The sequence below is a fragment of the Mustela erminea genome, chromosome 6 (assembly GCF_009829155.1).
Source record: "Mustela erminea isolate mMusErm1 chromosome 6, mMusErm1.Pri, whole genome shotgun sequence".
Lineage (NCBI taxonomy): Eukaryota > Metazoa > Chordata > Mammalia > Carnivora > Mustelidae > Mustela > Mustela erminea.
Window position 1 is genome coordinate 118,016,797 of NC_045619.1, and position 15,290 is coordinate 118,032,086.

The 15,290-nt window shown below is 50.5% G+C and overlaps 1 protein-coding gene across 10 annotated transcripts in view; it reads right to left on the reverse strand.

The window, feature by feature from the left end:
* FRMD4A (FERM domain containing 4A) overlaps positions 1-15,290 on the reverse strand; it is a 608,721-nt gene that overhangs the window by 84,834 nt on the left and 508,597 nt on the right. For all 10 annotated transcript variants that reach the window (XM_032349452.1, XM_032349459.1, XM_032349456.1 and 7 more), the window contains 4 exons: positions 13,724-13,807; positions 8,378-8,443; positions 8,089-8,146; positions 4,308-4,394 (listed from right to left, as the gene is read on the reverse strand). In XM_032349452.1, coding sequence (XP_032205343.1) covers positions 4,308-4,394; positions 8,089-8,146; positions 8,378-8,443; positions 13,724-13,807 — 295 coding nt within the window. The remainder of the gene's footprint in view (positions 1-4,307; positions 4,395-8,088; positions 8,147-8,377; positions 8,444-13,723; positions 13,808-15,290) is intronic.

Here is a 15,290-nt window from a genome sequence, read left to right on the forward strand (position 1 = left end):
AAGGACTTCCATGCTCTCTCTCCTCCACCTGTGAGGGACTCTGCTTTACTCCAAGTCCCCCAAAGCCACCAGGGCCTCAGAGTGACAATTAAGCAATTTAGGGAGACTCTGTGATCACAATGGCAAAGCGCACCCAACAGAGAGGCTAGAATGAGCCAGGGTCCCGCCCATTTCTGGACAGAGATCAGCTACCCGCCGCCCTCCTTTTCGGTGGATCACATGGAAACACTTGAGTGCGTTCTCACAGGCAGCTTCTGAGTTCCTCCGGCTGTGTTGATGGTTTGCTGATGCATACCAGAGGATGCCTCCGGGCCCTCCGAAGAAAAGGCAGCAGGCTCAGCCTGTCACTGCCTCTACTTGAATGTTGGCTCTTAGAAAAGCGCTGCGTGTGATGGAGCTGCTGGAACTGGGTCAGAGTGTCGGCTAGCTCTGCCCCGGCTGGACGTGCAGCTCTTGCTACAGAAGGGCCTCCAGGTGCGCAGAACTGGGCGCCACTCCCAGTCTCCTGAGCAGCGCTGGGGGCCCACCATGGTGGAGCTCCGCCTGGTCCCTGAGCAGGAGTGGTGGTGCTGCTGGAAGGCTACCCTTCCAAAGAGCTGGCCCTGCCTTGAGCCTGGGCTCTCCACGCACGGAGGCACTGCCAGACACACCTGCCAAGCTGGCTGACCTTCCCAGAGCTGGGCCAGGAAGTGCAGAGGACTGCAAGTCCTAACTCCAGGGGTCCTGACTCCAGCAGGCCTGGGGGGAATGGGGAAATGGCCACTCAGAGACAGTCATGAGTCTCTGCGGCCCCCGCATGGTCAGTTCCCTGTGAGTTTCCAATATTCATGGAGACAAAGCAGCACCTGTCCGGAACTCTGGAGACTGAGTTCGGGCACTTTCTGTGTCACTCCGCTTCGGCAGGCAGCGGAACAGACGTCCTCTTCGACCTTGCTGATGTTGGGAGTGAGGAGAGGGAAGAGTTCCCTGCTGCGTTCCTACCATGGCTCCGGTTTAGGTCTGGTTTCCTGTGGGCTCCACCCCGCATCTTTGCAGACAAGAATACTCCTCCGGCTAATGAAACTCAGACATCTCTTCCTCGTCCAGCCCTTGCAAACGCTTTTTCTTATTTCACGGGCAGACTGCTCATTAATTTCTTAAAGAGGACTCCCCAGATGACATCGGGTTCAGGGCTGCACCACCTGGTCTGTGCCACAGTGAATGTCATGGTGGGAAACCCAGCTAAAGTCTGTTCACAGGTACTAGAAATTTCTCTGGTGTGTCAAGAGTCTCTCCCATTCCTGTGCCCATTCAGTCTCTGGTTCAGCTATGCTTTTGGAAATTCTTCACACTCCGGAGCTCCCACTGGATACTGAACTGCTTACCTCTCACAACAACCCAGATGTCCCAACACGCCTAAAACTCTGCAGGTCCTAAACTGCCCTTATATCCCATGCTCTGGCTGGGAGGCATTCCAAATGCCCTCCTGCTCTGACGGCCACTGTCTCGACTACACAACAGATCAATCTTACCTACCTTCTAAACATCACCCTATTACTGAGACCCTGGGCCCCCACCAGGTCTGGCCTATGCCACCATAATTACGTCCCAGTTTGCAGGTTCTGTCCTGTATTTCTCCAGCTCATCCTCCACACACTGCCAGACCAATGCTTCTAGGACAGTGAGACTCCCATCATGCTGCTCCTCCACGTCCAGTGTTTGGTGGCTCTTACTGCCTCAAAGATGAAACCCTCTTCACAGTGCCTTCAGGGCTCCCCAAGCTGCCCAGTGGGGCCTTGTCACTCTCCTCTCTGGCTGGCGTCCTCTGCCTCTTGCTTCCAAGCCCAGAGGAGCTGTGTGCTTCTCCACCTGGCACGCTGCTCTCCTTCCTGAGGCTTCCATGCACTCTGGCATGCCCGCCCACCCAGTTCCTCCTGCTCTCACTCTGCTGCCTGGGAAGACTTTTCTTTCCTCCTTAAGCCCAGTGACTCTCCTTCAATTCTTCATCGACCCCCACGCAGACCTCTCTTAGAGCACTTGGGGACACCAACACAATTATACACCTCACTTCCTGACGACCTGGCCAGGCCTTCTACCTCTGCACCTTCTGCTCAACTTGGCACATAACGAGTATGCAATAAATATTTTTCTGAATGAGCAAATGAACGGTGACTTTGGTGGTTTTATTGTCCCTCAGTTAGTAATAGATTCAAGAATCTCAACTACTGGGGTGCTTGGGTGGCTCAGCTGGTTGGGAGTTTGCCTTTGGCTGGGGTCAAAATCTAAGTCCTGGGGTCGGGCTCCAGGCTCAGTGGGGAGTCTGCGTCTCCCTCTCCCTCTGCTCCCCACTAACTCATAACTACTTCCTCAGAGGCCACAGAAACATCAGTTACTTTGTGTAACAACTCAGTTTGAATACAGCCAATGCTCTGAATAAATATCCTGACCTTTTAACATTTTTATTTTGCTGACCTGGATAAACTCAACAAATGAGTCTCAGTCAATGGCTGACCCTCTCAGTCAGTGGCTGATTGCCCACCCTTTTGGCTTCGTACTTTTCCCGATCCTGAAGCCTGTCAGAGTCCCGAGGGACAGCAACAATTGATGGCATCCCTACCATGTGTTGTGCCCTACGTTTCCCATCTATTGGGTGCTATCTCATTAATTCTGCAATCTTCATTAGCACCTCAATTAGAGAAATGAAACCAGCTCACACTTATTAATAAATGAAACTGAATGCCCAAGAATACATGTCAGCATGTCTTTTTCACCCCCAGAGGGAGAGCAGAATGCTACTGCTGCATTAGAACTCTGTTCACTGGGAACTATGCACATCCGCCTTGGTCTTCCACCAGGGTGGGTGATCAGGAACTGGAGGGATTGGGACCAGGGTTTTGCGAGAGGATCTAGGAGGCTTCTTGGCTCTTGCAAGCAGGAAAAAAGGTCAGCCAGGTTCCAAAGAGAGGAGAGTGGATGTCCAAAGGAGGAGGGAGGGAAGAGACCATGCAAGGGGGAAAAAAAAAAAGCACAGAAACTTACAAAGGCCAAGTGGGAAAGAGGCAGAGGGGAAACTGAAAGAAAGAGACAGTGTGGAAGCAGCACAGACCCTGTGACCGAGAAAAACACAGAGAAACCAAATCACACAGGACCCAGTGCAGGTCTTACAGCATATAGAGAAAACTGGAGAGGTCTGGGATTTAGCCACCGAACCACATGTCCTTGGATGCCCAGGTGAATTGTTCCCAAGGGAGAATGCCCCCTTCACTTGCTCAGGATCTTTTCTTTGAACTTAACTGACTTACTGATCAACGGAGTGAAAATCCTCCCCAGCAAAGGACCATTTTCTCCCCCTATCATTTTAATAAAGCAGCTGGCTAAGGCAGATGCTAAGCAGACAGCCTACCATAAGCTCAGATATGTAGTATGGATTTCCATCCCGTTCGTGGATAAAGAAGCTTGGAAAGCGATCCAGAATGACATAATGGACCAATATTGCTTTCCCTCTCCTACAGCAAGTGTGGTTTTGATAGACTTTTAATATGTATTTCGGGGCTTGAACTGCATACTGTCTCTCCATTATTCTCTGCCAGAGGATCTGAATGACAGCTCTAGCCCAGAGACATTTTTCCATTATAATTTTTCAATTTGTTCTAGTCTGAAAAATGTGTGTAAATGAAAACAGAGAAAAGTCAAGCACTGTGTCCCCTTCAAATGTTCTGTTTTGCGTTTACGATGGCTTTGCAAACGCGGTTCTGCTTCCCTTTCTTTTTGGCAAATGACCTTATTTTTTCCAGATTTCTGATCACTTCTAATATGCCATAAACTATTTATCCGATTTGCAGGAATGCCCCTGACTCTTCTTTATTTTCACCCTGTTTTGACCTACAATTTCTTCTTTTAGCTCCCCGCCAGCAAAACCAAAACAAACAAAAACTAATGAAGCACACCGACAAGCTTCGGGAAAGCTCACATTGGCCTCAGGACAGAAGAGATATATTCCCTCCCTTTCCCAAGTGCACGGAGCCCCCACCTTCCCCAGCCAGGAAACGAAGGAACAGGACAGTCCCTCAAAGCCCTTTTGCCCATCTCCTTTGGGAGAGCTGGGCCAGTTTTCTTACCTTAAATAATTATAACAGTTCAGGTTTCCCTAGTGACCGGGAGAAAAAAATATTTACCCGGGGAACTCAGACTGGACGACTGCGGAGTAATCTGTATACACTCAGATTTGCGGGGGATTGGTGAGCCCGGGGGCCCCGAGGCTGCACAGTGTCATATTTTTACTCACTTCTCTCCGCGAGCCATCTGCCCACAGAGGAGAGCATGCTTACCTTCCGCGGCTTCACTTTATCATGGTAGTCATACTGGAAGATTCCTTTGTAGCTCAGTCCCAGCCACCATGGTATCCCCTGCTTGTCCTGGGGCACGGAAAAGAGTACGGGTAAATACAGGGTGGGAGAACACACATGGAAACCAAGGGAAGGCCTCTGGGCTCAGGAAAATGCAAATCCCTTGATATGGATGGAGGCCACCTCTCTCTTTTTCACCTTAACAGATGTGTCCCATCATCAACTGACGCTCAGATATGTGAACAGATGCCATGGAAGGTGCCTTGGGGTGGGGACCCAGCTCTGTTCGTAACCAGGAGGCCACCGTGGTCCTTCCTTTATGAATAAGTGACAAATGCCTTGTTCTTTGTCCTCCTTCTAAGACTCCAGGTTTCACCAAAACAGAATACCTGAGAGCATTCAAATAAAATGACCTGAGCAGAAAAACTGTCATCAACTATCAGAGCTGGAAGGGACCGTAAAGAAGGCAACTCCTCTAAAACCCTTTTTAAAGACCTTATTTATGGGCGCCTGTGTGGCTCAGTGGGTTAAGCCGCTGCCTTCGGCTCAGGTCATGATCTCAGGGTCCTGGGATCGAGTCCCGCATCGGGCTCTCTGCTCAGCAGGGAATCTGCTTCCTCCTCTCTCTTTCTCTCTCTGCCTGCCTGCCTCTCTGCCTACTTGTGATCTTTCTCTGTCAAATAAATAAATAAAATCTTAAAAAAAAAATAAAAAAGACCTTATTTATTCTTTTTTTTTTTTTTAAGGAGAAGTCTGATGTTCAGGTTCACAGGAAAATGGAGAGGGAGGTACAGAGATGTCCCACACTGCCCTGCCCCCATACCTGCAGGGTCTCCCCCAGGATCAACATCCCCACCAGAGGGGAACATATGTTATAACCTGATGAACCTACATTGATACATCATGGTCATCCGAAATTCACATTAGGGTTCATTCTTGGTGTTGAATCCTCCGTGAGTTTGGACAAATGCATAATGATGTCTGTCATTATAATACCACGTGGAGGAGCTTCGCTGCCCTAAAAATCCTGTGTTCTGCCTATTTGCCCCTTCTTCTCCCCAACCCCACCCCCGCCCCGCCAGGTTCTGGCAGAACCATTCCACTCCTTGGAACCCTACAGTATGTACCCTTTCCACCTTGGCTTCTTTCACTCGATGATATATGCATTTAAGATTCCTCCAGTTTTAAAGACATAAAAGTCAAAGCAGAGGCACCTGGGTGACTCAGTCAGTTAAGCGTCTGCCTTCAGCTCAAGTCATGATCCCAGGGTCCTGGGATGGGTTCTGAGTTAGGCTCCCTGGCTCAGCAGGGAGTCTGTTTCTCCCTCTGCCCTGCCCCCCACCATTTCTGCTTGTGCTTGTGCACGCATTCTCTCTCTCTCTCTCGCAAAAATAAATAAGTAACATCTTTAAAAAAAAAGTCAAAGCAAAGGGTTTACCCTGCTCTACTCAAAACCCAGGCTATCCCTCCAGTAGGCTAATGGCAGACACCACCATGTGGTCCTGCTCACCTTAAGAGATCCGCTGGACTGAGTGACTCATGCTGTCAGACAAAAGTAGCAAAATCCAAGCCTAGACCTTCTGAGACCCAAATTAGAAACACCAAGTCCCTTTCTCTATTCCTTTAACAGAGACCTCTTGCCACCAGATTATAAACTGGGATCCTACATTCAGGTAGGGAAGACTCTGAGATGTTAATTAGAGCTCCCACACACTAGGAGCCCAGTGGGCATAGGAAGCAGCCTTCCCCTACAAAAATTTGTCCTAATTGCCACACCCTTAAATAACTTAGGTCACCCCACTGAAGATGTCTTAACAACTCAAAATTGGCTTGATGTTTTGCAAATACGAGTTATCTCAAGGTCGGCACAAAGATAAGAAAGGGCAAAGAAATGCATTTGGAATTTTCAGAAAAGTTTTAGGGTATAGGATTTCCTACAAATTTTTTTAAAGGTATAAAACATCTGTCTCTGGAAAGTGTCTGTGTGTCCTGCAACAGTTCCGGAGAGCAACCCAAGGCGGGGATTCAAGGCCACCGCAACTCCGGGGGGCAGGTGCGGGCAGCCACCATGCCACAGAACACAGCCTCTGTGAAATCACGAGGCCTCTGACCGGCGAGGCTGGAGATGGCAGGTGCGGGCTTGCTTGGACTCCTGTGCTCTTTCTCCCAGTAAGTAGGAGTGCAGTTGTGGAGGCCTGAGGATTCCGAGCCAAACACACGCACGCTTCTGGCGCTCTGACCATCACAGAGTCTGCTCTGCTCTCACAGACTGCAAAAGAGCCTGTTTCTCAAGTTTTTTTGTAAGGCAGAGAGCATATATATCAGAAGCTATCTTTCTGTCAGGCTCCGGGGCTGACAGAGAAGGGACACGAGTTTACCCAAGTAGAAGACCGGATGGAGTCTCTGCTCAAAGATTTCCACTCTGTCTACAGTCTAACACTCACCCGGACTGTCCTCCAGCATCTGGGAGACTCTGGTGGGGGAAGCTGGAGAGGCAAATCTCATAATCTCTCTAAGTCTGAGAGACGGAGGTCAAATGATGATCAAACGGTGAAGGAGAGAACCTAGTCCAGGCCATTCCTCCTTCGCTCTCTAGAAAGCAGACTCATTTGCCACACATGCCCCTGAGACACAGACTCGCTGGCTGACTTCTGTGAAAGGCCTCTTGTAACACAACGGGTGTCCCAGCGTCTGCCTCATAACTGGGCTCCATGAGTCGAGGTCTGACGTTTGTTCCCATTGCAGGAGTGTACCTCCAACCACCTGGTTCAATTCTCAATAAACACTCGCTCAGTAAATACCTACTGAGCGTCTACGACGGGTTCCAGCAACATGGAACAGAAGGCAACACACAGTCTGGGCCACCAGAAGGCTACAGGTTGGTGGGAGATACAGGCATTTGACATGTACCAAGGACCCGCAAAGTGTTGTGTGGGCTGCCATGAGTGACGCAACGATATGTGAAACACGGAACACGTTCTGGCCCAAAGGAATGAAAAATACAGCTGGATGGAAACATGGGGAAAGAAAATGGCCAATGAGCAAGAGAATCTCAGGTTGGCTGGGGGAAGTGTCTTGCATTCAGGATTGCTGTCCCCTCTTTGTGGCTGGACTTTGGGCCAGGACTTATACTTTTTCATGGTGGGGTCAGTGAAGGGAGGAAAACCATGCCTTCTCATCATCGATAAGGCCCACCAGCACCTCGTTATCTGTGAGTTCAGGGAAGGGATCCCAGGCAGAGGCATTATGGATAAAATTAAAGCGAGTTTGGGAGAGGGTCCGCGTTCCACTGGACTTCACAATATTTAAGACAACAAGATCTGTCTTCTTAAATAGCCATGTACTCGTTCTGTCAGTCTTTCATGCCAGCCCTCCTCCAAAATTGCCTGCGTAGCATCTGACCACCAAGAAAAACACTGTGGACGCTGCCTAACGTTTTTATTCCCTACAGTGCGTTGCCTTTACATGGAATCGCCTCAACTCTGAAGTCCCGACCTCCCAGGGTTCTTCTGAGTATAAAAGTTAGTGGCAATGATTATACCCACTTTACAGGAGGGAACATGAGTTTTGAAGAGAAATTGCATCAATTCTTCCTAGGTGGAGGACTTCCTACATGGAGGACTCCCCCGGCACATAATCATCCTGACCTAGGCCTCCACCACACACCACCCCCAGTCCCCCAACCACATCTTCAGTAAGATTAAAAAGGAAAAAAGTGAGAGGGGCTAGTATTTTTTTTGGTGGGGTTAGTCTTGGCACTTACCTTCACTGCGTAATAGTGAACGCCATAGGTCGGGAGAGACTCCACGATGCTCATGTAGCTGGGAAGAGAGACAGAGACACACACGAGGGTGGTTATTTGGCAGAACTGGAACCATTATGTGTGTGTGCGTATGACAAAACTCTCAAGAGTGAAGGTTTACTTGAAAACGACCCTGGACAATCACCCCCGCCCCAAGATTGGTCTTTGCAAGCAGAATTGAACAGCCATGACACATGCTATGTGAACACACACAAACACAACCTCACGGGCACTGGGACGGGCCACTTACTTTACAATTGCTTGACCTCTGGTCTGGCCATTCAGTTTCTTGTAGTGTTCAATTACTCGATCCTCGCTAGAATTATAAGACAAACACTCTGTTATATATGGTCCCTAGATCACTGGCCAGCACCCTGCTAAGAGATACTTCTTCCAAGCCTAAGCCATGTCAAGAGGAGCTTCAAGGAGCCAACAGCTCCTGGAGAAATGATTTATCCTGCGTGGTATTTCTGAACTCAACCTGTGAGGTGCCTCGGGCTACAGGTTCCCTTGGGGTCAGCTCCCTGCAAGAAATGCTACCATGGGAGGTGAGGAAGCAGCAGTGAGCACGTGTGTCACTGGAGAGGGGCACAGACTGGGGACAGGAGGGAGACTGCCCGGCGGGGGATTGGGGGGAGGCTCTGGCTAAATGCCCATATGTCTTCATGGTCTTCCTCACTGCCCAATGTGCACACGGCCTGCGCAGATGTTGACTTCAATAGAATGCCCATGGCTTCCTTATCATGAATCAGTGGTCAGGGCTGAGGGCTTGCAAGGAGGATGGGAAAGTTCTGGAATCTAGGCCTGGCTAACACAAACCATGAGACAATAAAAGGCCCAGAGAAGTACTGGGAAACAAGCCAGCTACCAGAAGTGAGCTGGGAACTCCTTGATCTCCTGAAGTCTTCCTTCTAAAACAAGAGACCAGCTCGTGCCTTAGGAGACACTGGCCAGCCAAACCATTCTTTGACAGGGCAGAGGGCACGAAGGGACTCTGGGAGGTGACTCTGGTGCCCAGGAGGCTATGGCTGCTGTCTTTGGAAGAAAAGAACCAATCTGGGGAGTCACAGGGGACGCACATCCCACCTGGTAAAGAGTCAAGTTCAAAAGACTGGGCCTCTGTGACCTTGCCACACCACCAGGAGCCCCATTTCTCCACCTTCTGTCTGACGCCTCCCTTACCTCTGGCCAGGATCTCTAGGACAGGACGCAGCTCTAGGGAAGGACCCCATCTCTTATTTAGTATCCCAGAGCTGATCGAAAGCTTTTCCTGCCAACCATTTTTTTTTTTTTTTTTTTTTTTTAAAAAGGAGAAAAGAGGGCGCCTGGGTGGCTCAGTTGGTTAAGCAACTGCCTTCAGCTCAGGTCATGATCCCGAAGTACCGGGATCGAGTCCCACAAAGGGCTCCCAGCTCTATGGGGAGTCTGCTTCTCCCTCTGACCTTCTCCCATCTCGTGCTCTCTCTCTCAAATAAATCTTTAAAAAAACATTTAAGAAAAATAAAGGAAAAAAGAAAGGCCATTTCTTGGGAGTAATGTGTCCTGTATGTTCACTAACTACTACTACTTGGGGGTCATTTACTGATTTTCCAGTTATTATCTTGATCTTTAATGGCTGTCTCTTCATTTTAGTACTCTGAAATCTGTGTGTGTGTTTTTGATCATCTGACTTGTCATAAGCGAGTGTCCTTACAAACACCCAGAAGAGGAACTGGCAAGCTACAGGAGCCCTGCTCTCGTTGGAGAGTCACTCGGATAGGCTCTGGACGCCTTCTCTTCAGAAAGGCGCAGAGAGAGCTCTGTTTCTCCTCGGCTGCCGGGCAACCCTGGACGCTCTTCTCAGAGTGTGCGAAAGCCCCTTCCTGAGAGAATTCTCCAGCAGCATCCTGCCCAGGGAGGACCCCACCCCACCAGACCTTTGGGGTCATGTCGAGACATTCCACGGTTTGCTTGCCTAGCTTGTTCACTCTCACTCACTGAATCAACGGCTGCCGTGGCATGTTTCCCACCACAGACAGGATCTAGCATTCTGTGAGGTCAGCTCTTGGATCCAAGCTCAAGCAACTCAGGGTAGATCTGAGTCGCTTCCCTTCCGAACTCTGGGAGGGAGGACCCTGGGGCTGGGCTGGGGAGATCAAAATCTGTGGTGTGGCTGTGAACACAGGCGAGGCTCAGAACAATGAATGTCAGAAAACACCTGCAAGCAGCTGTTCCACAGCTTCCCGACTAAGTGTCTTCTCAGCACCCGACAGCTGCAGGGCTCTGCCAGCCTCACAGCTCCCCGGGTCTCCTGCTGCCCGAGGCCATCGGTGAGGGCATGATATCTAGCTTCTCCTTCCTCAGCTTTCCCCACTTCTTTGAGACTTGAAACGCCCTGAAACGCCGTGGGCCCGTGCTGTGATTACACACGCATTGCCAACTGTGAACCCGCCCTGCCCCCAGCTCTGCCCCTTCTTCCTCTGGAATTTACGAGATGGCTCCAGTCCGCGCGATTTGCCAAGTTTCCCAGCTACCCCAGAGCTGCGGTAGGGGCCCCAAGGAAAAACTATAAAAAAAAAAAAAAATGCACCCAACCAGAGTAAATAGAATCCCAAAAACACTAATTGGAGGATACTGTGGTGCATGAAGGAAAAAGACAGGTGATTAAGGCTGACTATGACTCGCCATAGCCATAGTCGTTCAGTGAGATCATCTCTCTGCAGGCAAGGAGCCCAGGAAATGCATGGGGGATTAAGAGGAAACATGGGGATGATGATACAGTTTCCCATCTTGGAGGAGCCATCTCCTGCAGTGGGCAGTGACTCTGGAGTAAAGACTGGTGCCTCTGCAAAGCCGCTCTGGGTGGTGTGGGGGCTGGGGAGTCCAGCATTTGCCAGCTCGGCCCTGGAGAGAATCCGGGTCAGAGCCCTCATACTGCTCTGTTCCATGGCCCTGGGCACATATTTCTAACCTCTGCCTCATATGTCTCCAGATTGGGAAGTCCCATGGAGTGGAAGTCCAAGCTTGTTACATGCTTGGGGAAAATTAGCAGAAAGGATTACTTCATAGTTACTCAGCATTACTATGTACCTTTCACTATTTGTTAATTGTGTTATGTGACTTCTTACTTCTGCTCTTAATCACAGTCTGGATTGGGCTGGTAGGGTTAATTCTGTTTTATAGATGGGAAATTGAGGCAGCAGGGAAGTAATTCAAGCCTCCCTGAGCTGTCATTACCCCACTGTTCAGAAACCTGGCTGGGATTCTCAAACCCACTGCTTGCTCTGGAGGCGGTCACTAGTGTGCATGGGCGCCCTATGGCTTATTCCGGCCTGACGGTTGTCTGCTACATCCGAGAAGGCCAGCAAGAGCGGGAGACCCGGAGGAACTGCAAATCCGTGTCCTCCTTTCGGGGATGATCAGGGCTGCAGGCAGCTGGATAGAAACTGTGATGCCAGGGCGAGTGAGGGTCTGCTCCACCAAGGGGTCATGTTAATCACTGAGATGCATGAGCTGGGGCCGAGGGACGTCTTTGAACATGTTTGGCTGCCAGCTCTATGAACCATGAACATCATTCATCTCTTCCTGAAATCTCTGCTTTTCTAAAAATCCAAATAAGTAAGTTGGAGTACGAAAGCAAACTACGACTAGCCAACCACAGTGAAATAAGGTGTTTTTTAGCAAGGAATCAGCGGGAAGGTCCCCACTGCTGGCTTGCCTGTATGTAGCTGGGCTGTGGGGCCTGGGGGCACCCGCTTCAAAAATGGCCCCCCTCCCCATTTCTGCAACCTCTCTGTGATGTGTACACAGTGGCGTGGGTGTCTCTGGGTCTAAATGAGGCACAGAGAAGGTGCCAGCCAGGTCAGAGAGACGGAGGAATGCTCTGGCAAGATAGGTACAGATGTGGGTAAAGATGAAGATGTTCGTGTTGACACAGGAGAAGACAGGAACACGAAGGAAGGCATTTCTGTAATAGTAACAACGTGTGAGCAAGGAGCCAACTGCAGAGATCATTAAAGAGAAATCCAGAAAGAGAGGAGAGAGAGGGAGACAGTGAGGGAGAGAGGGACACTGAGAGAGAAGGAGCAGGTAAGCACAGGGTGTAGAAAGTCTGGCAACAACTGAATGAGGACATGGCTGAGGGCTGGTTTAGGCTAAAAGTGACCTTGACCCCAAACAACCCAGCAACGTCAGAGCCCCCAGATGGCAAATCCATCTCCTTCTTGGAGGAACTACTGGTCTCAGAGTCATATTCTTGTGTCTAGCTCTTTCACTACTAGTTCCCTAAACATGACCAGCTGGGAGGGAGGGGGTGGGACAGGGAAGATGAGGCCCAGGGAGCACAGGGGACCGGGAGAGGGCAACAGGGCTCCAGGAATAAGGGAGCAGGAGTGTCATCTGTTGGTGTTCCCACATGCAGACAGCCAGGCTGGAAGGAGGCGAGCAGACACATGCACAGTCTCAGGTTAAACAGAGTCTGTTCTGGAGGGCAGATTCATTATACAAAGCCATGACATATCGACATCTATGTTAGCAAAGGACCAATGGCAAAAACCAGCTCAGAGAGATGAGATTGGCGGGGGTTGGGGGGGGGGTTGGGGGAGGAGGAGATGCCAGCAGCCTGGAGGGAGCTCTCTGCCCCAGGAGTTGTCTTCATCATTTCTGCTCCCACTGACCCAACCTGTGGTCTCTTGAGAAGAAACGACTTCTGGACTGGAGTCTCACTGGGCTAATACCCTCTGCATCAAAGCATGCCCCATCCCAGCCAAAGGTTCTCTCAGAGTCACGTGCATGGCCGAGCCATGAGCGTGCCAACTGCAAACGTGTCCACACATGACGACGTGTTAGTAATCCATACATTTTGTAAAGCAGAGTAAAGAAGTGCTTAGAAGAGTCACATGGTACAATTGATCGGGATTGACCTGTCCTGTGATTTTTGTTTTACTGTTATTGTTCATAAAAGCAGTCAACACTTGCTGTGAGGGAGGCAGAAGGGACATGGGGACAGGGCCTTCTGGGTGTCAGGGGACGGTGGCCAGGGCCCGTGCACATGGCACTATTTGCACACACCACCCAGCAATGCAGGCCCCACTCCGCTGTGACCAGAACCGCAAGCTGGGACCCTTTCGCATGCCCGTTTTGGTCAGAATCAGTAATTCAGGGCCTGACAGATGAACTAGGGCATAATGTTACATGGCAGCCAAATCAGGAGATGTGAAACGCTGTGGGAAATATCAAAGAATCAATCTCTCTCTTCTGTGAAGGAAAAAAAAAACCCATAGTTCTCCCACATCTCAAAACCTCACACATCCTGTCATCAAATGACAAGGATTCCAGAATGAAACTCAAGCAGCACATGAAAGGGTCTCCAAGGAGGCAAACCATCCAAAGTGAAATTTTAGAAGTTTTTTTTTTTTTTCCTCTTGTTAAAGAAAATAGAAAAAGGAGGTCTCACGCAAACCATGGCATCTAAATACGTGCGGGAAATGGTTTGACCAAGGCCCAAGCAGCTCAGACAAGATGGAGTCAGTTGGGCTGGGGTCCAGCTTGACCCTCGGCAACCCCGAGCCCCCTGCGGGCTCACTCCTGAGGGGTGTGTGGAGAGGGCGCAGCTTACCAGTAGGCCAGGGAAGGGTGCTCCTTCAGGGCTTGAGTGGGGAGCGCCGGCAGCTTCTTCAAGTCACTCCTCACCACCTCATTGCTGGAAGAAAGAGAGAGGACAGAGACAATGCCAAGGAATGGCTCGCCCTCCATCCGAGAAAGCCGCCGTGCTCTGGGATCTGACCCGACCCAGGAGCCTTAGCCGAGACGTCCCACATCTGCTCCCTTTGAATGAAAAGTGGGAGGGAAGAAGGGGTGCTCCCTTTTAATCAGTTTATTTAATAAAGAGTAAAGAGGACACACAGGGTGCAGAGCCCAGCAGCCCTCCCCTCTGGGGCACGGAACAGGGCAGAGCAGAGCACTCACAGGTGGCCGGTACACAGAGTGGGACATGGACCCAGTGCCCCCGTCAACACAAATTTGGGAGGAAAAGGGTCACCAGGGTCCCTTAAGCTCTCAGAGGGAGCTCCTAGGGATCCGTCAGGGGCTCAAAGGCCTCCGAGAATGGACCGCTTCTCCTTGAGAGCTGTTTCCCTCGCTGACACACAACGCTGGTTTTCGTTGCTTGGACTGACCACACATTGAAAACTGTTGTCCAAAATAGGACAAATAAATAACTTTCGCTTTTGACAAGGCCTGGAAATGACTCTGAGAGCGGGAAGGAATTATCTGGTCCTTGTAGGAGGTCCTGGCACCAGAAATCCTTTTCCCCACAGACTCACATGTTTGAGCGATACTTTCCCCACAGACTCACAGGTTTGAAGGATACTAAAAACTCCTCTGGGTTTCAACCAGGGCTCTTCAGAGCCTCGACTCCTCTCGGCACAGTCAGCAGCCCTCCGGCCCTGCTGGGCCAGTGCATTTGCTGTTTGTACCCACTCTTTACCTGCAGAGGCAATCACTGGCCTCCTCCTTGGGAGGGTTTTGGTATTTAGAGGTCCAGGAAGCATCTCATGGCCCCTGCAGGGCTAGCAGACGCGCACCCCACGGAGCCTGCCTTGATCCTTGGTTCTAACTTTTGTGCACCTCACACAAAGCAAAGCAGAGTTTAGTCACTGGGACGCTGGGCAATAACATCAGAAGAGCAATGAATTAGGAGCTTGGTGAGCAGAGATGAAGGAAGGAGCAGCACAGTCACAGATGGGCAGCGCCTGCCGCATCTGGACAGCAAACACCCCAACACTCACGCTGCTCACTGATCACCCTCCACAATGACCCACCGGCCGGAAAAGCCGTCCTCACCAACGAATCAGCAGCTCCTCTCTGGATGCCACATGCCACGAGGCAAAACCACTCCAACACTCTGAGTTCATCAACATGGCGACAAGGAGACACACGGGTGTTGGCTGATGACACAGCCGTTCTCGGAAAGGGTGTTTCCCAAGTGGAGTGAGAAACGGTGTCGGCACTGTTGTGAGTCCTGGCTTAGAACCAACCCGCCAGAAGGCTCAGCTTGCTACTGTTTGAATCAATAAATCCAAGTATTTCAACTGTTATCACCTAGGTGTTAAGGCAAGGATTTACCAATCATTAAGAAGCTGAAGGTAGCTGGGGAGCCCCCGCTCCATGGATGGTAGCGTAGG